The sequence below is a fragment of the Rhineura floridana genome, chromosome 2 (assembly GCF_030035675.1).
Source record: "Rhineura floridana isolate rRhiFlo1 chromosome 2, rRhiFlo1.hap2, whole genome shotgun sequence".
Lineage (NCBI taxonomy): Eukaryota > Metazoa > Chordata > Lepidosauria > Squamata > Rhineuridae > Rhineura > Rhineura floridana.
The window spans coordinates 37,845,082-37,871,582 of record NC_084481.1 but is presented as its reverse complement, the minus strand read 5'-3'; the positions used below and the strand labels follow the sequence as shown (position 1 = coordinate 37,871,582).

The following is a 26,501-nucleotide window of genomic DNA, read 5'->3' as shown; positions in this document are numbered from 1 at the left end:
TGATGGCTATCAAGGCTTGTGGTTCTCTCAAGGGTTAGTATTTGGAGTCTGGGATGAACCTGGTTTGAAGGGTTTGTGTTACTTTTCACCTGTCTTAGTTTGCTTTAAGGAGGTGTCTTCCATATTTACTCAACTTCTGAATGTAGGGCCTAGCACATTAATACGAGAAACTTGAACCTGATCTAGTAGCGTTGCAAGCTTTCAAGCAACAGTTATATGCTAGTGATAGTCTGCCCCTGTCAACAGTCAACCTCAGTGGTTCTCAGACTTTTTGCAGTGGCAGAACCCTTCAGTTAATGGGGGTGGGGGGAAGACGACGATCACTGGGAGAGCAAGCAAAGGGGAGCCAGCCACAACGGAAACTTTTAAAAGCAGCAACTTTGAGACTGAAAAACTCTGCTGAAGATCTCCTGATCTTCTCTGGTGGGAGAAGCCTTTCTTTTGTTTGTCATCCTTAAGGCTTCAGCTCTTACCAGAGAGTTCTTATCTCTGCAGCAGCATTAAAGGAGCAACATATTTAACCCTTGCTGGGTTAAATATTTTCAGGACAAGTGCCTGAACAGCACATTTAGCCCATGAGAGGGTACAACAGGTGTTGCTCACCTGACTTCCCAATCCTGCGTGTCACTGTCGGTTACTGAGAGGAAGAGGGGGAGGGGAGTGTTGGACTGGCTGCATCCACATCACATCCAGCTCCCTACTGCCTTGCCTGTCCCCCTCTCAGTAACTGGCACCGATGCGCAGCACTGGGAAGCCCCACACTGCGCTGCCTACGCTACCCTGCTGGCCGCTACTGATTTAACCTTTGGAGAGCGCGGCAGGGGAAGGGATGCCTAGGACAATTGCTTGAGTAGCGCATTCAGTCTCCATGGCTACAGCTCAATGGAAATCACACACTGTGCATGCTTGTCTGCCGTTGCAAGGTTTTTCTTTGAGGACGTCCTTGGACTGTTGCGGGGAATCCCAGGGTTCCACAGAACAATTTGAGAAAATTGCATTTTGCACCAGCTGCAGTCCCAAAGGCAGCCCCAAATAGAGCAGCACACTGCAATAACCAAGTCTGGAGATTACCAATGCATGGCTCACCTTAAAAGGTTAACAGTGGGGGCCAAGTACAATACACAGGGCACATAAAGACACGGCAAAACTGAAGTTTCTACTTACTCATCTTTCAATCTTGCATTAAGATTAGGAAGTCCCATATATTCACTAAGGCCCTGGAAGAATATTTTAACAAAAATCCTACTGGAGGATGTTGTAGTTTCTTCACTTAGAGTTATGCATTCAAGTACCTACAAATTAAAGAAGTGGTAGTTAATGCCAAACATCCATTCTTGCCCTTTAAAATAATCCAGTTTATTCTTTTTTCCCAAAATAGTGGGCTGGTTTCAGACTTCACTCTTGCTGACTTCACTTTTGCCTATTTTCTCTTCCACCTGAAGCACCCAGTAATACCCTGTTCTGGTACATGGAAAGTGACAGGGGGAGTTACAGGGGAACTGGCAAAAGTTGCACCCTGTCCCTCTGCTGGATTAAAAGCCTTATACAGGCAAAAGGAATCTTTCCATCTGAAGATGGTGGCATCTGGATCTACCATCACATGCATCAACACTTTCCATTCATTTAAGTGCTAGGTCTCTATTCCAAATAGGTTATCTGAACTTCTTCTATTTGAGGTGAAGCTTCAAAGCGCTCATAACCCTTGTCAGTGCCAAAATAGACATGGGATGGTATTCAATGCTAGTCTTACTCAGAGTATACCCATTGAAGTTAATATACATGACTAACTTAGGTTCAGCAATTTCAATGGAGCTCCTCTGAGTACAAATTAGTTTATTATTTATTTATTTATTACATTTATACCCCGCCTTTTTTTTCATGATAGAAACCCAAGGCGGCTTACATATGGTTCCCAGGCGGTCTCCCATCCAGGCACTGACCAGACATAACTCTGATTAGCTTCAGTAGGGTGCTGGCCCTATGTGCCTTCAGACCATAGCCTGGTATTACTTGAATACAATCCATGGTGGTGCTCAGCTCAGGGTGACTTTTAACCGATTGCACCTCCATTTTTAAGTACTGCAAAACAAATAACAGACAATTTTGCCTTTTCAGAATACTGCAAGCCTAGAAACTTTTTCTACTTACACTCCATGGAAGCGAATCTGTATATAAAAGATGCGCAAACATCTTGGCAACATTTCTCAACTTATTTGTTTCCAACCGGTGTATCGTATCATATTGCTCTTTGAAAATAGCTTCAAATGCTTCCATGTATTCTTTTTTCAACATACAGAAGCGCTGAAAATGCAGGGCACAATGAAGAAAAATACATTAAAAAAACTGAATATAGGGGCATGCTGGAACAACATGGGCAAACAATGAAAAGACTGTAAAAGTCTGACTTTTCAAATACTGGCTCGGATCCAAAAATTCCTTGGGGCAAAAGAAAGGTACTTCTGCCACTTGCATGGGGTGGAGCTTTGAGGGTTATTATGGGAAATGCGAGTGGCTGGAGAAACACTCCCATCCCCAAAAATCATGTATGGGCAGAAATGCCTTCCTTTCAAGAACAGCAGAGGTGGGAAACTAGGACCTAGACTGAGGCCTGAATGTGACCCTGCAGGCTGCTCTAGTCACTCCTTGGGACTCTTCCTAGGCTAAGGCTTCTCCCCTCCTCACATGCTTTAGCTTGGCTACAATGTGTCAGTGAACTGTAACAATGCCTCTTGCTTGCGTGGATGGAGAGTGGTGTGTGCCTAGAAACCTCTTAAGTTTGCATGGCCGGAATGTAGCCGACCGTACAAAGAATCAGGTTTTAAGTATGGAAAAGCTTTAAGCTCATGGTTAATAAGGTAAGGCTTGAAAAAAATGGAAAGTACCTTTAAAGGTCATCTAGTCCAACAAAGGCACATGACAGTGGGCAGTGATGTCAACACATCTGACTGGCTCAGAAATGAAAAGGAAAAAAGGCAACACATCTTGGCAGGTTTTTAAACAGTGTGATTTCCCAACTAATCCTGAAACGAAATGTGTTCTTTGAATATCTGGGAGAACACAACACTACAGCCCAATCAATCTATGCCAGCTGTTGCAGTTTTAATAAGGCATGCAAATGAAGGACACTAGTCTAACCTGCTTAATGTTGTCTGTTATCTGAGATAAACAGCTTTAAGGTTGACCATCTACTCTTTGATGATGCAATGGTTGAAGTGTGAAATGACTCTAGCCTTGGCTGAGATGAAGTTTGGTGATATGCAACTTCTGTCTGTGATGTTTGATCTGTGATGGAAACAGCCCTTCCTGCCAAACGCTGAAATGCTTGTTTGCGCATGCTGTGCTATCTATGAAGAAAGCAACTCACCCCAGCAAGTAAACCAAAGAATTTCTCGTATGTTCTCTGTTGAGCACAACAGTCAAGTATCATGTTGCACAGTTCTTTCTGTTGGGGGGGAGAAAAACTTGTAAGAAAATTCTGTGGATCAACTGAAATGAATTCCTTAACTTCTAAAATTGAAAAATCATTGATCGAGCAACACATACTAAAAATTGGAAGTCAGAGACTTATTCTTTTTTTTTAAAAAAAAACAACCCTGAAAATTAAAGTGTGCTGGTAAAAAAATGAAACCCATTAAAGGTAAAATAAATCAATCATAGATAAAAAGACAAAGCTACTAGATTCAATAATAGCAGTTCCAAATATACCGACCTACTCTGACTTACTTTCAGAACAGGAAATTATTCTAAAAAAAGACATTCTAATCTCCCACCAATAAAGGGTTATGACCTAGTCTTTTTATTCTTTTTGCTACAATATGGCTGACTGAAACATCCATTATTCTTACAGTTATTCTATACAGTAGAGCCCTGCTTCCCGGCGCTCCACTTCCCGGCGTTCCGCTAATGCAGCGGCTTTCCTCCCCCCTTTTAAAGCCACTTTTGCGGCATTTTCGCGTCATTTTCGCACGACGCACCCCATTAAAGTCAATGGGGTTCTGCTTTACGGCGGGGGTCTGGAACAGAACCCGCCATATAAGCGGGGCCCTACTGTATTAAACAAGACTAAAACATCCATGGTTATATATTCAGAAAGATTTGTGTGTGTGTGTATGTATGTGTGTGTGAGGGAGTGAGGGAGAGAGACAGAGTGAGTGAGTGAATGATGGTGGGGAAGGCTAACTAATCGGTGCCTTAAAAGCTTTCTTTTCTAATATATTTCATTAATTCAATATATTAAAACGTATATTAACTTTTTACATTGTTCTATTACAGTAATGTTACAGTCAATCACTTTAAACCAAATTCTACACTCAGTATAAATGATGCAAATTAGCATATATTTATGTTACATGGCTTATTTGCTTTCTGCCAGTCACATGTAGGGACAAAGAACTATTTTCCAAAAGCTACTTCCCTGTCTGCTAGAGGCTTCACTCTGGCTTCTTATGATTTCAGCAGGTATTGCCCATATTCGTTCAAGCTTACAGTGCCTCGCAAAAGTAATCAGACCCCTGACCAATATTCTCATATTACCGAATTACAAATGGTACATTGTAATTTTGCTCTGTATGATATTTTACTTTGAAACACAAACTCAAAATCCATTATTGTAAGATGACATTGTTTTTATGTTGGGAAATGTTTGTAAGAAACATAAAAAACTGAAACATGTTGCTTGTGGGGGTATTCAACCTCCATACATTAATATTTGGTAGAACCACCTTTCGTTGCAATAACAGCTTTAAGTCTTTTGGGGTAGGTATGTACCAGCTTTGCACACAGTGTCAGAGGGATTTTGGCCCATTCTTCTTGGCAGATTTGCTCCAGTTCGTTCAGGTTGGTTGGACGTTGCTTGTGGACCGCAGTTTTCAAAGAGTGCCACAGATTCTCGATGTGATTGAGATCAGGACTTTGACTGGGCCACTGTAGGACATTCACCTTTTTGTTCTTGAGCCACTCCAATGTTGTTTGGCCTTGTGCTTGGGATCCTTGTCCTGCTAAAAAGTGAATTTATTCACAAGCTTGTTTTTTAGTGGACTGAAGCAGGTTCTCTTTCCGTATTTCCCTGTATTTTGCTCCATCCATTTTTCCTTCCATTTTAACAAGATGCCCGGTCCCAGCTGATGAGAAGCATCCTCACAGCATGATGCTGCCACCAGCATACTTCACTGTAGGGATGGTGTGTCTTGAGGCATGGGCAGTCTTAGGTTTGTGCCACACATAGCGCTTTGAGTTTTGGCCTAAAAGCTCTATCTTGGTCTCATCTGACCACAAAACCTTTTCCCTCATCGCAGCTGGGGCACTCTCATCCTTTCTGGCAAACTCCAGACATGCTTCCAGATGGTACTTTTGGAGTAATGGCTTCTTTCTTGCCACCCTCCCATACAGGCCAGTGTTATGCAGAGCTCTTCATATGGTTGACTGGTGTGCACCATTACTCTACTCCCAGTCACTGAACTCTGTAGCTCCTTCAAAGAGATTGTTGGCCTCTCTGTGGCTTCTCTCACAAATCTTCTTGTTCAAGTGCTGAGTTTTCAGGGGCGGCCTTTTCTTGGCAGTGCCTGGGTGGTGTGATGCAGCTTCCACTTTCTGATTATTTATCCAACTGTGCTCACTAGGATATCCAGACATTTGGATATTATTTTGTACCCTTTCCCTAATCTATGCATTTGTATTAATCATCTCTCACTTCTGTAGAATGCTCTTTGGTCTTCATTTTCCTTAAGATCCATAGCCTGACCAATGATCCTCCAACAGCTGGGTTTTTATCCTGACAAAGTGACAGCAACTTTAATGGTTCACAGGTGGAGGCCAATGGTAAGGCAACTGTGTCCTCGATAGGGCATTTTCTTTCATGTGTGTGAACTGGGAGGTTCCACAGCACAGGGGTTGAATACTTATGCAAGCACCATGTTTCAAGTTTTTTATGTTTCTTACAAACATTTCCCAGCATAAAACCAATGTCATCTTACAATAATGGATTTTGAGTTTGTGTTTCAAATTAAAATACCATACAGAACGAAATTACAATGTACCATTTATAATTCAGTAATATGAGAGCATTGGTCAGGGGTCTGATTACTTTTGCAAGGCACTGTATGTTTGAAACTTGCTTTTTAAAAAAAAGAAAACAAATGATAAATGAAAGGCCCAGAAGAGGGAAGGCCTATAGCTCAGTAGTAGCTTTGCATGCGAAAAATCCCAGGTTCAATCCTTGGTATCTCCAGGTAGGGCTGGGAGAGAGTCCTTGAGAAATCCTTGAGAGCTGCTGCCAGTCGGTGTAGACAATACTGAGTGAAATAGACCAATGCTTCCTACGTTTCTAATGCTGAGACTTTTGAGTCACTGAATTCCGAGCCTAGGCAGATCCCTGTGCTTGTGTGGTGCAACTGAGGAGTGCACAATACCTTGATTATTGAGCAACAGCCAGGCATTCACTCAAGAAGGGCAGGTTCTGCTCGCCTCTGAGGATATTGAGAAGCTTCCCTGAGGTTCTCTCTGCTGTTTAAGAGAAGGTAAGAATCTTCTCACCTGCCGCTTCTGATGTTTCTTTTGCTTGTGCTAAGGTTTGTAGTTTCTTACCTTCTCCAAACTGCAGTGCAAACGGGACAAAACCTGTATCTCAAACCCTCAAGCAAATGTTATCTCACTTGCACTGAGTGAGTGGAGGCAACAGTAGGAGCAGTTTCTTTTCTTAATGCTAATTCAATTCCACTAAATATCTACCACTATTGTAAGCCAGTACATCTATCCAAATAGAGGAGCCACAATATTTTGAAGAAGCTGCAAGGAACTGTATGCTGCAACGTCACAGAAAGAACAAAACTATGTATGGTCAGTGTGATGCCTGGCTGTCAAGGTCCTATGAGACAAACTCCAAGGAAAACACTCCAGTCTCACATACTGGAAACAGGCTTAATGAAAAGCTCAAAACATACATCTAAATAAGGAATGCTAGACAAAGCACTTGGCTGATTGAATACTTCTCACCTGTGCTTAGCAAGCAATTCATGAGTCTTAAAAAGACATTACACAACATCTCCGTTTCATTACAAGAACACACACATATAGAAACAATAAAATCATATTTAGCATATATCAAAACACAAAAATAGAAAATCAAAACAAATTACTATAACGGGGTAAGAGGTCACCAGTACTTAGCCCACCGCTGAGGATGGTCTTTACCACCATCGTTCCTCAAGGGCCATAGTCCCTAAATCTTGCTGGTAAGATGACAGGTCTGCCTTGAGATGTTACACATACAGGAAGCCTTTCTTTAACAGGAAAAGCACTTATCTCCTGAGGTACAATATTATCCTCATTAGCATCTTTAGCATCACTTACAAAGTTGTCAAGAGGATAATCCAGTTGAACATCCTGTTCCATGGCAAGAGATTCATCCTGCCCTGAACATATATCACCACACTTTTCAGATGTCTACCTTTGAAGCTTTAAATGGTGTCTATTGTACCGATACTCTATTGCAACCATCTGGTGTCATTACTTGATACTAACGAGGCTGCTCACGTTCCTCTGTAACAGTAGCAGGAAGCCAGCCTTCGTTAGACTCTACCAATACTGGATCTCCTTCTTCTAGGGCCTTAAGGTGCTTTGCTGTATGATCATAGAAATGTTTTTGTCTATCCTGTATTTTCTGAAGGTCCCTGAGGGCACAAATGGGTATCTTGGCATATAATAAATTAGTTGTTACTGGAAGCTTACTATTAAGCATCCTGCCCATCAGCATCTGAGCAAGCGAATATGGCATTCCAGTAACTAGTGTATTATGATATTCCAGCAATGCCAAACGTGGGTCCACCTGAGCATTTTCTGCCTTTTTAATAAGCTATTTAATAGACTGGATTGCTCTTTAGCCATTCCACTGGATTTCAGATACCCTGGACTACTAAACCATTGTTCAAACCCCCAATCACAAGCAAACCATTGAAACTCTTTACTAGCGAAAGGCATATTATCGCTCACAACTATCCTTGGAATTCCATGCCAAGCGAACATAGTTTTAAGCTTATCAATCACAGGTCTTGCTGTCTTGTCAGGCAAGCTCAATATTTCTGGATACTTTGAAAAATAATCACAAGAAGAAAAGGAGAAGAACCATATTAAAAAATATCTACACCAAACTTCTCCCATGGTAGTTCAGGAATCTCATGTGGTTTAAGTGGCTCCTTTTGAATATGTGGAGCAAACCGAGCACAAACAGAACAATTTCCAACCATCTTCTCAATATCGTTAGACATACTGGGCCAATACATCAATCCTCTTGCCCTAGCTTTAGTTCTCTGAATACCTTGATGAGAGACATGAAGTTGCGGGATGATACTTTGTCTTTGAGACACAGGAATAACCACCCTGTCTCCCAAATAAAGTGTCATCTTGACAACATAGTCCTTTACAGACCAAAAAGGCTTTACAGCAGGAAAAACAGCTCTCAGATACTGTGGCCACCCATTCTTTATGAGGGCTGCCACTGCTTGAAGTTGAGTGCATCTCTCAAAAAGGAGGCTGGAAGCATCCACTTCCTGTTTTTCACTAACTGGTTTATTGCTACATCCCAAATGGGAAAACAGCAGATAGTTTAAATTATGGTTTATTATAATAAAAAAACAGCTTTGTTTCAATAAACCATTGTTTATTATGGCTGTACCAGAGGACAGGGGAGCTTCACTCTTGTACTGCAGAACAATGGGTTAGCAATACATCTGAAATAGGCCACTGATTCATCAAGGACACAAGGTCAGAGACGAACTAGGACAAGCTGTAGGGCTCCATGGAAGTTCTCACTTCAGGTGTAAACAAGCATGCATCCTCTGTCCTATCAGGAGGGCAGGCAGAAAGTATGCATATGCTTCTGATGGGGAACCTCGCCTCTTTCCAGGTGGGTGGAACTTAGTATTTGTGTTAGCAAAGCAACACACACACAACTGCTTTCTGGGATTATTTCATTTTGGCCTCAGAAACAGAATTGCTCAGCCTCTGTTTTTCATTTGTTACAAAACTGCATTTCAGCATATCAAACATTTTTATGTAGAGCATAACACAGCATTACCTTTCATCAATCTATTTTGAGGGCATGTTATTGATATGAAGGAAAAACAACCACCTTAACTACTACTGGCTTTATTATAAATACAAAAAAAGCTTCTGGACAAGATACAGCTTTAATTGCAATTTAGCTGATCTGCTATGCATTAGCCCATATACTATGTAATACGATTAGTTGTGTCAATATCTGAACGGGGAAAAAAAGCTTCTTCCAGAAATAGAAAATCAAAAAAGGAATGAGGAGAATTACCGTTTGGCTTTCAGGAAAATCCATCTTCAGCAATTTATGTGCACATTCTTCAAAGTCTAAACTGTAAAAGGGAGAAGAAGTATATCCAAAACTGCCTTTCAACCATTAGTAGCTTCAAACATTTCTGTGCTGACAACAGTATTTTCTGCATTAGAAAGACTAAATGTTGGGGGTCTGAAACAGACTGCGTCAAAATACTCAAGCAATGGTAATTCTAGATACTCTTCCAAACTAAACATTGTCAGCTATCCAGTGTCTCAGTTGTGAGAATCCCTCTGAGTACAAGAACCTCCAAAATCTCCCACTACAGCACCCTGACTCCAATTTCCACCTAACAGATAAAATCCCAACAAGCAAACACTTCCCATGGACTTCAGATGATTCAGATGGAGTAACCATCCTAACACAGGCACAGTTGCAAGAAGTTCATTAAAAAGAAAACTGCAGAAATCAATACTGTCATGGCAGTTAATTGAAAATCTACCACAGCATTTTTTAAATCTGACATTTCATTAAAAAACCAACATTTAACAATTTTGTTGTTGCTGAGAAACAATTATGTTCTAGCCATTTAACATTTTTATATGAACTATGGCCAAAACCAATAGTTTTTCAGACAGATTAAAAACAAGGCAACTCCCATTTGTGAGTCATTATTGCTCTAACATCATGTTAAACAGAAATGTTGAAAGCCTGGTAATTAAACATATGAGAACATGATGTCCACCTCTGAAGAATCTTAATGTTGTTTCAGAATGCCCTTCCATAAAAACTATTAATGTTTGAAGTAAAGGGGACATTAAAAAATATCCTGTTAATTAACAAAGTATCTTTACACCAAAACATCTTCAGTGCCTCCACCCATCCCACCAGAAAAAGAGAGACACACACTACCTGGTTGCATTTACACATAACATTAAATCATGGCTGAGTACTAGTTGGAGACCGAATGAGCCTGAAGCTTAATAATAATAATAATAATAAAATTTTATTTGTTAGTCGCCCATCTGTCTGACTTAACAGACACTCTGGGCGACTTACACAATATAAAATACAATTTAAAACATATTCATACAACAGTCACCATATTAAACAACAATACATCTAAACCACCCGTTAGTAATACAACATAATAGCCTAACCCACCCCAGAAATCCCGTAGGCCTGCCTGAATAACAAGGTCTTTAAGGCTCGATGAAAAGCCATCAGGGAGGAGGCATGTCGAAGGTCAAAAGGAAGCAAGTTCCAGAGGGTGGGGGCCACGACCGAGAAGGCCCTCTCTCTGGTCCGCACCAGCCTAGCTGTTTTCACCGGTGGGACCGAGAGAAGGTCTTGTGAGGCCGATCTTGTTTGGCGGCATATTTGGTGATACTGGAGGCGTTCCTTCAGATAAACTGGGCCAAAACCATTTAGGGTTTTAAAGGTTAATACCAACACCTTGAATTGGGCCTGGTATACAACTGGCAACCAGTGTAGCTCCATCAACACTGGGGTGACATGATCCCGGCGACGGCTTTGCTTTATTAAGCGTGCCGCCGCATTCTGTACCAGCTGCAATTTCCGGACCGTCTTCAAGGGTAACCCCACGTAGAGCGCATTACAGTAGTCTAATTGAGAGGAGACCAGGGCATGTATCACTCGTGGAAGCAGATGTATAGGAAGGTAGGGTCGCAGCCTCTGTACCAGATGAAGTTGGTACCAGGCTGCCCGACTTACTGCAGATACCTGGGGCTCCATGGACAATTGAGAGTCCAAAATGACCCCCAGACTGCGGACCTGGTCCTTTAGGGGCAATCTCACCCCATTAAACACCAGGTCAAAGTTTCCCAACCTTCCCTTATTCCCCACCAGTAACACCTCGGTCTTGTCGGGGTTCAGCTTCAGCCTGTTCTCTCCCATCCACCCACTTACGGACTCCAGGCAATTGGACAAGGTTTCCACAGCCAACTCTGGTGAGGATTTAAACGAGAGATAGAGCTGCGTGTCATCCGCATTCTGGTGACACTGCAGCCCAAAACTCCTGATGATAGCTCCCAGCGGTTTCATATAAATGTTGAATAGCATGGGGGCGAGGATAGAGCCCTGTGGCACACCACAATTAAGGGGCCAAGGGTCTGAAACCTCATCCCCCAACGCTACTCGCTGATATCTGTTGGAGAGATAGGAACGGAACCACCGTAAAACAGTGCCTCCCATTCCCAATCCCTCCAAGCGATTTAACAGGATACCGTGGTCAACGGTATCGAAAGCCGCTGAGAGATCCAGGAGGACGAGGAAAGTATGTTCTCCCCTATCCAACGCCCTCCTCATATCATCTACCAGAGCGACCAAGGCTGTTTCAGTTCCTTGTCCAGTCCTGAAGCCCGATTGGAAAGGATCTAAATAATCTGCTTCCTCCAAGTGTGTCTGTAACTGTTTAGCCACCACACGCTCAATCACCTTGCCCAAGAATGGTAAATTGGAGACTGGGCGAAAGTTGTTTAAATCTTGGGGGTCCAAGGAGGGCTTTTTCAAAATAGGTCTTATCACTGCCTCCTTGAGGGCTAATGGCATTGCACCCTCCTCCAAGGATGCATTTACCATTGCCCTGATCCCTTTGCCCAGTCTCTCTTTACAGCTTACAATGAGCCATGAAGGGCAAGGATCAAGCAAGCAAGTGGTTGGTTTCACAGTAGAGAGCACCTTCTCCACGTCATCAGAGAGAAGCTGAAACCGATCCCAGCAGACCAGACTGCAACTGGCCGCCTCTGGACCACTACTTGTAACCACGACGTACGGAATCTTGCCCTTTAGGCGCTCGACTTTATCGGCAAAGTGTTTTACAAATGTGTCACAGGAGGCTTTTGAGTGTTCCATAGGTTCCTGCGCAGCTGGACCGACCAGGCTTCGGACCACTTGGAACAACCTCCTGGGACAGCACTCTACCGACGCAATAGAGGCAGCAAAAAAATGCCTCTTTGCTGCCTTTGTTGCCCGCTGGTAGGCCGCTATTGCCGCTCTAACCAGTGTTCGATTGCCTTCAGCGCGCGACTTCCGCCATCGGCGTTCTAGTCGTCTCACCTCCTGTCTCAGACCGCATAACCGTGGTGTGTACCAGGGTGCAGTCTGAGTTCTGTTCAGGGGAAGAGGATGTTTCGGTGCCACCCGGTCTGTTGCCCTAGTGATCTCCTCATTCCACTCCATCACCAGGGTTTTGACCGGGTGTCCTTCAGTAAGCTCCAAATCACCCAGCGCATTCAGGAATCCTTTGGGCTCCATCAGGCGTCTGGGGCGGACCATCCTAGTAGGTCCTTGTCCCCTGCGGAGGGTATGCGGCAGTGAGAGATCCATATTCACCAGGTAGTGATCTGACCATGACACAGGGCTAGAAAAAACATTCCCCATTTTCAAATCACTTCCCTTCTCTCCCGAGACAAACACAAGGTCAATAGTATGGCCGGCTACATGGGTGGGACCTATATTACTTAGAAGCTTATGGGCTTCTCTCTTCCCCCGCCCTCCAATTTCACTTTTTAAGGAATCCTTATTATGTTCAAACCAGGAATCCTCTGGTTTTAAAAACCACCTTCATAAATGAGTCTGAAATTAGATTATGAAACTGACGAGACCCTTGGTTTGAATGTACACTAAGTCAAGACTCTTTAAAAAGGAAAACTAAACTCCCAGCTGTGCGGGAGAAGTAGATGCATCACACAGTCTTGTTTAGGCTCATCAGCACAGTGTTAAATCATGGTTCAACTTCATATGTGAACCAAGCCAAAATGTCCCATTTTTAACTCACCATCTTATTTTTCACTTGGAGATTCCTTTTAACATCTTTCCTAAGGAGAAATATGCTGCTTTAAAGATTTAGCTCTAAAAATTCCAGATCCAGAATTCAGTCCTCATATTAAGCACCAATAACAAGCTAGCTTCCAAAAAGTCTTCGCAATTATAGTGCAAGGGAATCACATTTCAACTGAAAATTATATTTGATCTTACCTTGACTGAATTGCAAGGTAAATGGTTCGCCGGAAGGAGACCAGGTTAATTTCTGTTTTATCATGGATAGTCACTTTTTGTCCTTGAAGATTGGGGGGGGGAGGGGGGACATATAGATTTTATGTAAACACATTCAGAAAGAGTAGGTTATTTAAAAAATTACTAACATACTGTGTAAGGAACAACTGCAAATAAATTATCTACGAAGAAATAAATTGCAGTATTTATATAATTTCACATTTTAAAAAAAATATTTAAATTCCAGCACAATAGGAAAGCTGACCCACTGTTCCCTCACCAGCATCAGCACAACAAAAATGCATCAAACCTATCAATGTTCTCATGCATGGAAACCAATATACTATTTAACTAGCCTTGCCTCATTCATTTCCAAAGGGAGCCATGAGCTGTGCATGCAAATCTGGTTTTGCATGGAAAAAGCCCCTGGCAAGTTTAGGAAGTGGGAGAAGAGGAGAGAGAATTCTCTCTCTGCGCCCGTTCCTTGATTTGTCAGACTTGACTATGGTGACACATGCACTAGTTACATCCCGATTAGACTACTGTAATGCACTCTACGTGGGGCTGCCCTTGAAGACTGCTCGGAAACTTAAATTGGTACAAAGAACTGCAGCCAGAATGTTAACTGATGCTGGACTTAGAGAACGTACAACTCCTCTATTGTACCAGCTCCACTGGCTGCCAATTTGTTTCCGGGCACAATTCAAAGTGCTGGTTTTGACCTATAAAGCCCTATACGCCCTAGGTCCAGGCTATCTGTTAGATCGTATCTCTCCTTATGAACCTGCTCGGCCTTTGAGATCATCTGGTGAGACTCTTCTCTCCATTCCATCTTCTTCGCAAGTTTTTCTTGCGCAGACACAGCATAGGGCCTTTTCAGTGGCTGCCCCTAGATTATGGAACTCTCTCCCCAATGAGGTTCGTACGGCTCCCTCGTTATCGTCTTTTCGTACTCAGCTGAAGACTGTTTTGTTTAGACGGGCTTTTAATTAACAATGTTTATCTATTTTTAATCTATTTTGGATTTAATGTATTTTTAACTGTTAATTGTATTCTTGCTTGATTTTAATTGTTTTGGTTTAGTCTAATTATGTTTTAATTGTAAGCCGCACTGAGTCTTTGGAGAAAGGGCGGGGTATAAATATTTTAAATAAATAAACAATAAATAAAATAAATATCCTGTTTCCATGGTTCAGACCTACAAGCAGAAGAACCTATCTGATTGGCCATGCAGGACCCAAGGCCTAAACTAGTTGCTCTGAAATGAATTAATATCGTACTTTTTATGGGAGTGGACTTCAGACTTTCCATATGAGCAACGCAAGTGATGACAGGGTTCTGTAATTCTCATTTATTATTTGTTGCTTAGAAACACAAGTTTATGTTCCTTTCCCAACAGTATTACTGAAGACACAGTGCACTCTGGAAGAGCTTGAAAATGCTAGAAACCCATCACAAAGTTTGCTTGTAAACCCAATCCAACCACTCTCTGCTTGCAACAAGTTTTTTAAAAGACAAAATACTATGTTTTATCAGTTCTTGACTGGCATTCTATGCTGCTTGTTATATTTCAGTCATTAAAACTAAAATATGTTTAGAAAACATTTAACAAGAGACCCAGAAGAACCTCAAAGAAGCACATCATACACCCATGCATTGGAGGAAAGGGGTGCGCAAACACACACACACACACGTGAAAGGAAAAAGAATGCAGCGCCTTGCAGAACTGACATTAAGGATTATACAGAGAATTAATTCACTGTGGGAAAGGCAGCGAGGGGGCTAATACGATTCAAGGCAAAAAACACAGAGCATATTTTCTTTACAATGATACAAGCAAGTAGAAAGGAAAACCTACTGCTGAAATGTGTAGAAAGTCAAATCCTAGCATAGAAAAACTCACAGCAGTAGTTCTGAATGCCCAAGGGGGTGTTGGGTTTGTGTTTCTCAAACATCAGCGCCTGACATAAAATGGCAAACCACTTTTGAAGATGAGAGGACTTTCAAAAAGCAGACTGTGATATGGCACAGAAACAGACTGGCAAAGCTAAAAAAAATCCCACTGGGCCTCCTAAAGAAACTTTCTGGATGTAAATTTAAGCAAACAATAACTGAATTGAAGGATTCTGCCCAGACAAAAGGATGGAAATGCCCTGACTTAGAATGGTAAGGGCAATTAATAAGCATTGCTGGTGCTAACAAATCAAACACAAAAATAGTGCCTGACAGAGGCTGATCTAAATGTGTGCACAATTTGTATAATGGCCAAACCAAAGAAGCAATATATTAAAAGGAAGTAACGTTTTAATGCTGACTAAAATTAGTTAACTGTTCTGTCACACTAAACTTCCACTGCTCCAAGTAGTCCATAAACTACATCTTTAAATTGCACCTTTACCTTCTCCATCCTCTTCCTCATCTTTATCATCATCCTCTTCCTCATCCTCTTCACTGCTTCCAGCATCTTGAACACCTTCTGAGTCACTGTCACCTTCATCAAGAATTTCTATAAGTTAAGAACAAAGTTCAAGTCATCATTAAGACCTGCAGAGGAGACATTCAGTATCAGGCACTCCCCTATTTGGAAGATGCTTCACTCACTCACCTGAGATAAAGTCCCACTCAGCTCAATGGGGCTTACATCTGAGTAGACATGTACAGGATTACACAGTAGGTTCTCCAAAAAACAGGAATTAGAACTTTAACACACTTTAACACATAGTAATGGGTTTATTTAAAAATATATACACACACCATGAGAATTGTTAGACCAGCAAAATAAGCTTTCAACCAAAATATAACCTTAGGACAGTATCTGACAAAGTAGTGCAACGGAACTTCCCCTCAGTCTTATTTCCCTGTGCACCCTTCCACAATCTGTTCTGAGGGTTCCCCCAACCCTCTAGAGCAGATCTGAGGAGGGTATGGGTAGTGTGCAGGGAGAGGAAAGGGAGGAGAGGTTTCACTGCGCATCCATAAGTCCCTGTGCTAATAGAACTACTTCGTTATTTTCTGAAATAAGTAAATTATTTTCTGAAACCTGCATGAGACAAATAAACATTCAAAATCACACCCTTTTGCCTTGATTATAAGTGGTTTCTGCTAGTACTATATGAAAGTACTAGCTATAAAACACTGTCTTACATGCTTATTGTGGGTTTCATTAGCACAGGGGAGAGGCCCTCCAGATGTTACTGGACTACAGCTCCCATCATCCTTGAGCACTGGTCATCCTGGTTGGGTCTGATGGGAGTTGCAGCTCAACAACATTTAGAAGGCCTCAGGCTCCCCATCCCTGCATTAGAACAACAACTATGCAAACTAACATAAGCTTGACCTACATACCGTTTTTCAGAGCTTTGTACTTCTCTTCATTCTCCATAAAATCAGGATCCATCTTGAACACATCTTCACAGAAAAAGAAAAGAAAGTTACTAAAATTATGATATCATGATTATCATCATCTTACAAAGAATACAGACTGGAAAAGTCATTTCAACATCATACTAACTAAGGACATCATCTGGATTATAGTCATCTTCCAAAGGCAACATGTGGGTAAATTGATCTTCCTCCTCCACAAGATCTAGTCCATCTGGAATTATCGGGTGATCCTTGAACCCGTCTTTACGCACAGCAAACATGACCTCTATCATGTACTGAATTCGCTTGTCAGTTTCAGATTCATGCAGAACATGACGAAGGCGGTCAAAGATGGCTATGGTTTAAAAACACAACGGAGATTTGTTAATTCCTACAAAACTATAGGAATCAGGAAGAAAATGAAGTCGCAATACATACGTACCATTAACACCTCTAGGAGAGACTTCAGTCAATTTGAGGCCACATTCCTTTAGAAACCCAATTGCTACTTCAATACTGTCATCTGTAGGTCTTTCCAGAAGTAATGTAAGCATTTCCAAGCATAAAACCTCGTGAGCCTTAGCAGAAAAAGAGAAACACAAACACTACTGTTAGAAATTAACAAAATATGCAGTCCCCTGTCACAGGCCGTGTATATTTATAGAAATTGGCCATTTTGAATTCTTTATAAATGATTTATGTGGGAAAAAGTGGTGCAAATAATACAAGCCGAAATGAGAGTAAAAAGACAAGCCATCAGTTAAAGTATCTTTTTTCCTTTGAGTTTTGCTTACTATAGTTCTAAAATAAATGTTCCCCATAAAGTATCAACATTTGATGAGGAGTCAGGGCGTTCAACCAACGACCATGTCTATGTATGGCTGAAGCTATTAAGGGGTGAGTCAGGGGAACTTATTAGAATATAACATCAGCATCAAGATGCAGGGCTAGAATGAGAGTTCAAATTTAAGTTAAAAGATAGAAATAAGAGTATAGAAGTAATATGAGCATGCACTTACAGAGTCTAGAGATATACAAACAAAAGCTATAAAAGCCAGTTAGCCTTAGGGATTTTTACCAGTTGTCCCTGACACTGGTCAAAGACAACATCTATTCTGAGTGTTAAGGTCCACACACAACGAGGATAAGATTACTCCTTTTCAGATGGAAATGTAACATGATGTATGCTGTCCTTTGAACTGTAACATGTAAGTATACATCTCCTGTGTATGTGCTGTGTAAGACCTTTGTTCTGATAATAATAATAATAATAATAATAATAATAATAATAATAATAATAATAATAATAATAATAAAATTTAATTTATGTGTCGCCTATCTGGCCATTGGCCACTCTAGGCGACGTACATACAATAAATTACAACAAAATAGAATACAAAAATACAGTGTAACAGTATAAATTATGCTAACAAACAATATATGGTAGGCAGTATTTAAATCATAAGGACATTAAACCTCCCCAGAAGTCCCAAAAGCCTGTTGGAAAAGCCAGGTCTTTAAGGCCTTGCGGAACATATTCAGGGAAGAGACTGCCGAAGATCTTGTGGGAGGGCGTTCCAGAGGGTGGGGGCCGCCACTGAGAAGGCCCTCTCTCTAGTTCCCGCCAATCTAGCTGCTTTGGTTGGCGGGATTGAGAGAAGGCCTTGAGTGGCCGATCTTGTCAGGCGGCATAATTGGTGGCGTTGTAGGTGCTCCTTTAGATAAACTGGGCCGAGACCGTATAGGGATTTATAGGTTAGTACCAACACCTTTAATTGGGCCCGGAAAACAACCGGAAGCCAGTGTAGATCGAACAGCACTGGCGTGATGTGGTCCCGGCGACGACTGTTTGTATATGACTGTGTCCACAACGTATATTAAATTACATGTATTAACTATAAATAGAAACTGGTAAGGATTTCCATTGTTATCTTCCATTATTTACTTGAGATATCCCTAGACCTAGGGAAGTTCTTAAATAGGATCTTTGTCCAGCTGGTTCACCTGGTCAGACCTAACTGCTTGCAAAAACTGTGGAAGCTCAGGTGACCACTAAGTTTGTCATGTAAGGCATTTGGGTAGATACAGACCATGGGGAGATGCAAGAATCCTCAATCCCGTTCATTCACAGACTGAGATGGTTCAAGGCCATCTCACCCCTGACTGCACATATCTGAAATATAAACTCTGGAGAAAGGCACAAGCTCAGAGCCCCAAGAGGAGCTTTGGACATGTTTCTCAAATAGCAGGCTCTCCAACGAACTTTTAGCTCAGGTGAGTTATAAGAGCACTTCTGGGTAAATAATTTACTTTTCAATGCTAGTCCTCAATGGGCATTTGGGTGTGCCTGAAATAGTTCTCTAGACAAGCCTTGCTTAACTTGGTGTCCTCTAGATATTGTTGGAGTATAATTGTTATTGTAAACTACTTAGAAGTCATCTTGGTGATTAAGCGGTATATAAATTAATAAATAATAATAATAGTCCCTGTCCATTGGTCAAGCTGACTGAGGCGAGTTGGAGGGGGTTCAAAAACATTGGAAGGGCACCAAGTTGGGCAAGGCTGCTGTGGATCAATAACTGGCAGGTAATTTTTTAGCAACAGCTATAGTTTGAAGTGAGGTCTGGAGCCAGCAACATCGACTCTATTCACTAAGTCATTCTCACATAACAAAGATAAAGGTAAAAGGCTCCCTTAACCCCTCCTTCTCCAGTGGTTTTGGAAGAGTTCTTCCATTGTGCACCTAAATTGTACACTGCTACATGCAAGTAACTGGACTCGCACAAAAGGATCGGCTTTTGAGGTGCATAAGGGGAGATGCACCTTTGTTGTTCACACTAGAATGTGAGAATTAAGGAGCCCTGGGTCTCAACCCAGGAGCAAGCAATGGATGTTCGGGGGGGGCATGATGAAAGAGGAGGTGGCCCTTGGAATCAGAGGCCAGATGACCAACCCTGGAGATGCGAGATTAAGTGCCCTGCCTCCTCTTGCCTAGAGCTTCTCTAAAAAGTTGCCATTTGCTTGTGCACAAGAGCAGGACTATTCTAATCTATTCAATTGAAATCAGAAATAGCTTTAATTGATAATATGTATTAAACCAAGAATACAGGTCATTTCACAGTTTCATTAACAGTAGCCTCAGAAACCTTGACAGGTAAAAAGATGTAAAGTAGTCTAGACACTACACTTTAAGAAGGATGCAGACAAACTGGAACAGGTTCAGAGGAGGGCAATAAGGATGATTAGGGGACTGGAAACAAAGCCCTATGAGGAGAGACTGAAAGAACTGGGCATGTTTAGTCTTCAGAAAGAAGACTGAAGGGAGATATGATAGCACTCTTCAAGTACTTGAAAGGTTGTCACACAGAGGAGGGCCAGGATCTCTTATCGATCATCCCAGAGTTCTGTTAAGAGTGGTACGACAATGGAACCAATCACTTAGGGCGTGGCTCTCCAACCCCGGAGGCATTCAAGAGGCAGATGGACAACCACCTGTTGGGTATGCTTTAAGTTGGATTTCTGCACCGAGCAGGGGGTTGGAGTTGGTGACCTTATAGGCCCTCTAAACTCTACTATTCTATGAAAACAGTCATTATCAGTCACCCTACCAAATAACATGATTATGTTTGACAGTTGATTGCTAAAGTGCAATACTTAAAAGTCTTACTAGGTCTGGCTCTGCCATGATAACTAAAGGGCCCAGTCTTTAGCTTACCCATGTGTGCACATATGTAGACACTAAACGGAGGATTTGCTACAAGATTGTGTTCTTGAATACTAATGTCTACTCCAGGCATCTAAGTAGATGACATCATTTGGGTCTCTTGTTTTTAAATGTGCTACAGCTTTGGGAGTGCAATGAGTTGGGCATTTTTTCTTTTTGTAATTATATTGTTTTCTTATTTATTTATTGTAAGCTGCCCAGACAACTTGACGTTATGGGACAGCATACAAATGCTACAATGCAAACCAATCACAACATCACATTTCTTAGATATACGAGTGCAACGTTCCATTACATGTTCTTTAATATCAAAAGCTGGAATTCCTGCAAGTATGCTATTAGTAGGACAGAGTATCTTACCACATTCTGATTCATAAGATGTGCCACAAACTTGGAAGCTGTCAGGCAAAGTTGCTGCAAAACATAAAGCTACATATTACTGCAAGTAATTTCTATTTCTATTACTTTACATCTGACACTACCCCAAAGGTTCCACATTACTTGTATAAATATTTAAAAGGTCTTTCTCTTGCTGTTAATCTTTTTTTTTGGGGGGGAGGAAGAGATGTGCCAGAAACAAACCTTCTTTCTCGGGGTAGGTTACAATTTGCACCATTCACTTGGATCTAATGACTGGTTCTCTTCCTCCAAATACATGATTACTTTGCAATGAACAGGTTATGAAGATTAAGTGGAAGTAAGTTGTTTCAGGATATTTACCAGGCAACATCTCATCTGCCACCAAGTTGTGGGGAAGCTGCAAGAATTTAGCTTGCTGCAGATGAGGGCCCAGGAAATGTTTAGATGATTTAGTACAATTGAATTCTCACTATTCAGTAGACCAAATGAAATAGCAATTTTGAGACAGAAGACATGCTACACAGAACGTAGAGACCTTCCCTATCCACACAATAAAAATGTTATGGTGAAAGCATCTTTACTCGTTGAATAAAAGTTGCCGTGTTTTGAAAATCACTTCTTTCTGTTATCAGGATAGAGTCAGTTGCAATTGTGCTATGTAGGCACGATGTCAGAAAACCTTTTTTGCTAGATGTAGAGGAAAGCTAGGGTTAATGCAGGCTTTTCAAATACTGTTTTTCCTTTACTCCCTCAAAATGTTTTCTAAAATAACTGTGCAAGAGAATCATCAGCATGAGGACATTACAATCTATGGTTGACATGCCTAATACAATTACAGATCTGTTAGGCTAGAGATTACTTATTATGAGAGACTTGGAAACAGTTTGAAAGTAGAGTTGTTGCTTGCAGTGGGAATAGTCATCCCACTGTCATCTCATCAAATTATGGGGGGGGGAAACGGGTTGTATGGCTTCTTTTGCTTCTGGCTAATGCTAACTGAAGGAGCTTGCTACTCCATCTCTACACTGGGTGTATTTGCAATGATTTTGAATAAAATCAAGGCATTTATCATTTAAAATGTAACAAATATAGCAAAAAGTAAAAACAGTTGTGCCATGTCATACATAATGGCTTGAATCCAGAAAAAAAGGGTATAGAACTCCATTAATGTAACAGAACCTTCTTGGCTCCTCTGCACACCTCATTATAGCCTCCAGCTCTTCTGGCAAACATCCTCTAAGAATCTGTTTTGCACAAGTGTAAGTACCTTTCTGTTAGTGCAAGGCACCTTTGGACCCAAGCCAATCAATTTTATGTTCTTAAAGCAGTAAACTTAGAACCAGTAAGGAAACAAGTACTGCATGTCAGGTTTCCCCAAAATTTCCATTTATTTCTCCCCCAAATAGGACCTTTCCCCCCCATGACTTCAAAATTTCCAGTAATTTTATGATTCTCTGCTCTCTTGATGCCCACATAACGTGTACCCAATTCCTAAACACACTGATATAAAAATTAATCTCATTGAACACAATGACACTTCCCCATAACAGTATTAAGGATATAAGCAAGAGAGAAATACAAAAAAACCGTATCAGTTGCACATTAATAATACGCACCTTATCATTTCTTCTATATCCTTTGCGAAAGTTTAAAATAAGCCTCTTGAGAATCAATTCTCCGATATTTGGAAACTTTGAATTGATGATTGATACAACTGCTGCATAAACATGAGTGAAGATAGGTGAAGCACTCTGGGCTTGCAAAATAGATCTTGCTAACAATCCCCTATAAATGAAAATACAGACATTCTGAAGCACATTTACAAAAAAACCCCTTACTATATGATTCATATGGCAGCATACATCCCAACACCTTGAGGATGACCAGTGATTTTTCTAGACATCATTATTTTGGAACCCTACATGATCAACAGTGAACCACTATGTATAACTACAGAATAATCACTAATAATGTTCTTGGCTTTCCTTCTTTTCTGCTCCACTATCACTCTTGAATGTCTGTATTGCAATTAACCTTTCAAAGGCTCAATTGTTATTCTTTGAGTAGGTCTGATTAATCTACAAGGTTGTTTTAGAAAGTAACAGCAACAAACAGCTTTTGCTTTAAAAAGAAAAAACACCCTCATAAGCAAGTCCTAACCAAAGTGACAAGGAAATCCTAGTGGAAAGTATTCCCTAATCACTTGATAACTGCTCTCTTGTCTGTCAAGAGTACATTAGTGTTCCCATTTAGCAGATTGTGTTTGTGTCACAATCTATTGCATTTTTCAGAAATACAAACCTAGTAAAGGCCAACTGGAGCAAGACCATTGTAAAAACATGATCACTATTCCACTGGAGAAAAACAGTTTAAAATATTCTCTTTAAAATTAAAGGTAATAAAAAGAACAAATTACTGCCCTTGTAATGATATAATCCAGCTCTATGGATCCATTAAAAAACAGTGTGCACGCACACACACACAGCTTCTCAGAGAACTATGAAATCTGAAAGCCAGTTTGCATGAATGTTAAAGATGCAAGAGTAAATTAATTACAACAAATATAATTTGCTCCCTATTTCAACCATAAAGTTATTTTCATGACTGTATTTAAATCTTAGATATTTACAAAGCCACTGACACTGTTTAGAAACATGTTTGTTGACAATTATGTATAAATTACAGTACTTAGGAAACATGTCACAAGAGAATCTTCACGGATTAGGAGTTCATTTGATGCCACTGTTTACTCCTGTACAGAAGCAATAACTCTGACAGAACAGTGACCTCCCCTTACTGCTAAATCATGATTTAAAAGAGAGCAAGAGCTCAAATGGCCAACTGTCACATTATAGGAGCAAATGTTATGGAACATGGGTCTTATTTCAATTCAATTGTCACTGCCTGGAAAAAACAGTGGAAGGATTTTTTGAGAACACGAGACAGACAATTTCATCAGAAGTTCTGTTTTTCAGATTTGTATTTTACTCTTCCTCCAAGGAACCCAAACCTGAGAATGTAATTAGCCTGAGGATGACTGGCCCAAGATTATCCAGGCAGTTTCATGGTTGAGCAGGGCTTTCCAATCTTTTGGACCAGAGGGCACATTTCAAATTTTGACAGAGTGTGTGGGTACCAGTCACAAACTGGCTGCCATGGGGATGTGCCGTAACACAAAATGGCTGCCATGGGTTGTGTGGCATGGCAAAAAATTAGAAAGTAGCCATGGTGAAGCTTTTCCCATAACTGTATTTCTAGACTAGAAAATAGCCTTGACCTGTTGAACTTCTGCCTAGCATATAGCTGTTAAAGGCACAAGAACTTTTCCCCAATGCCAACTCTAAACCAAACCCTATGCTGCCAAACAACTCACTTATCAATCACAGCTCTGGTTTCATTCATTGGGTAATGACACTGACAAGCAGGAGCAGCCAGGCTGGCTCATTTCACATAAATCGCTTAAGGGTACCTTCACATTTTTGTTCCATAACCTTCTTTCTAGATAGCCTACAGACTTACTTTTTCAAAAAAAATGAAAGATCAGATTCTGGGCTACCCACTGGGGCACCACTGAAGGGCAACAGGTTGGCGACCCCTGCTCTATGGCCATTGTAGTCATTATACCACACTTGCTCTGCTGAGGAGCTGCAAAGAGCGGAGTTTTGTATGTAGCACAGCAGCCTTTCAATTGGTGGAGGTTCAAGGCAGGCTGCGGCCGGGAACCAGTTTTGGTATCTGACACTCTCTCTGAAGGGAGAAGTGTGCAAGGGACTGGCTCCCTTCTGCTATCACTACCTTCTGGGTAAAGCCATACAGAAGTAAAGAGTGGAGTGGCTGCACCAGAGGACAAGCCTCCTTTCTCTGCAAGGCTGCAATTCAGATGTATGAGCAACAATTTCTTAAATGGACCTGAAGACATGCAAATTAACAAGGGCTTTTGTTAGGAGACCTATTTTAAAACCTTAGGCTGACATACAAGAGAAAAAATATCCATACATTTCAGCACTCTTGCCTACATTCAATCCATCCTCTACCGTGATCCTCCACTCTCTCTCTTACACATGCATACTACCAGTTGGTCTCTGTAGGATAAAGTACAAAAATCTGTAGTGATTCAAGTGAAGTCCCTAACATGCTGCTTTTATCAACCCATGCACAGGTGCCTAATGACTATTGGAAAAAGATGGTTATGACAGACAGAATCCAGCAAAACCAACTTTGTAAATATTCACTTACATGGGTGGCTGCAGTAACTAAGAGTTGCTTCTATGCAGAAAAGCTTTACCAAAGCTGGGCTCTTTCAGGCTACAAGTTATTACTGTGGCTCTGGCCCAAAAGTTGCACTTGGTTGTCTTCTGAAACAGCGCACCGGGAACTTTGCCCATGTAAGCCCCATTAAATGAAAAAAAGCTGTGCAAAAGCACTATCATGCTTTTGGGGAGGAAAACTTCTGTTTATGTATTAGTAGTAGTAATAGATTGCTTATATTAAAAGAAGCCTCAAAGCATTTTAACAAAAGTAATTTCAAAAGCAAACTTTGCAGTGGATTATGCCCCAAGATGACACAGTTAAATGGCAGAGCACATGTTTCGCATGCCAAAGGTCAAAGGTTCATTTTTGGCAACTCCACTTTTCTTTCTTTTTGTAACCGGTGATGTGAAAGACCCTGCCTGAGACCGCTGCCACTCAGAACAGACAACCATGGGCTCAACAAACGAATAGGATGACTTGATGTAAGGCAGCTTATTATATTCTTAACTAAAAGCCCAGACTGCTGTAGCCTATTCTTGTAGACATGTTTGCCAGTTCTAGATCCATGTGAAGTGTGCAGACCCCTCTAGTCTTCCCCAACCCAAAAAATCATTTTCTTATAATTATGCACTACACAAATAGAAACTGCTTACTGTGTTTGCTTTGGAAGGCCTAGTTTCAACCATACGCCAATTTTACACAAATTTAAAAGGGTATAAAACAAGCATGATCAAAACCTTCTGAGTTCAGTGGGGCTTGGTCCCAGATAAGTCTGCATAGGATTACACCTTAATCTTTTTGCAGACCCTCAAAACCCTAAACAAGTCATTCTTATTTAAACTGAAAATCTTAACACGTCTCAATCTGATCAAGAGAATAATAGACCATTTCTAACAAGTGGCTTGAGATTTAATCCATAATTATCATATGAGCAGAAGACTGTATTTTAAAAAACTTAATGCTTACCTTCCCCTGACAATATTTTCTTGAAGGAGCTCATGGATAATATTCTCGATATTTGAAACATTCACTTTATTGATGAGACCATTGATGGATTTCTTCAGTGCTTCCCAATTCATCCTTTGATATGCTAAACTGTTTTTAAAATATTACAAATTTACTTATGGATAAAAATAAAAAAGAACTAGATAGAAATATACTGCTCAGTCAGCTTGAATACTAAACACACTATAGCACTTTTCTGGAAATGTATTCAGAGAATAGTGTGTAAAAGCACATCTACCTGCCTCTTCCAGCTTCAGGTTTACAAGAGCAAATGACTTTCAGAATAGTTTCGACACCAAACAAATTAACACTGAATTAGCAATCTGTTTTTTGCAATCACCACCACCACAAGAGAAATAACCAGGAAGGGCAGCTTTTTCTATTTACATCTCGCTCCAGCATCCCTCACAGAAGGATGGCATGTCCAGAACAAATCTAGGGCTCCCAAACCTGATTAAGCAATTGGTTATACTCTCATGTGAA

General features: G+C 41.0%; 1 protein-coding gene across 2 annotated transcripts in view; it reads right to left on the bottom strand.

The window, feature by feature from the left end:
* The window catches only part of CWC22 (CWC22 spliceosome associated protein homolog), a 44,436-nt gene that overhangs the window by 9,410 nt on the left and 8,525 nt on the right, over positions 1-26,501 (bottom strand). For both annotated transcript variants that reach the window (XM_061608300.1, XM_061608299.1), the window contains 12 exons: positions 25,980-26,108; positions 22,379-22,547; positions 20,763-20,816; positions 17,121-17,256; positions 16,827-17,033; positions 16,661-16,723; positions 15,714-15,821; positions 13,298-13,379; positions 9,317-9,377; positions 3,365-3,442; positions 2,149-2,301; positions 1,165-1,292 (listed from right to left, as the gene is read on the bottom strand). In XM_061608300.1, the coding sequence (XP_061464284.1) occupies positions 1,165-1,292; positions 2,149-2,301; positions 3,365-3,442; positions 9,317-9,377; positions 13,298-13,379; positions 15,714-15,821; positions 16,661-16,723; positions 16,827-17,033; positions 17,121-17,256; positions 20,763-20,816; positions 22,379-22,547; positions 25,980-26,108 (1,368 nt within the window). The remainder of the gene's footprint in view (positions 1-1,164; positions 1,293-2,148; positions 2,302-3,364; positions 3,443-9,316; positions 9,378-13,297; positions 13,380-15,713; positions 15,822-16,660; positions 16,724-16,826; positions 17,034-17,120; positions 17,257-20,762; positions 20,817-22,378; positions 22,548-25,979; positions 26,109-26,501) is intronic.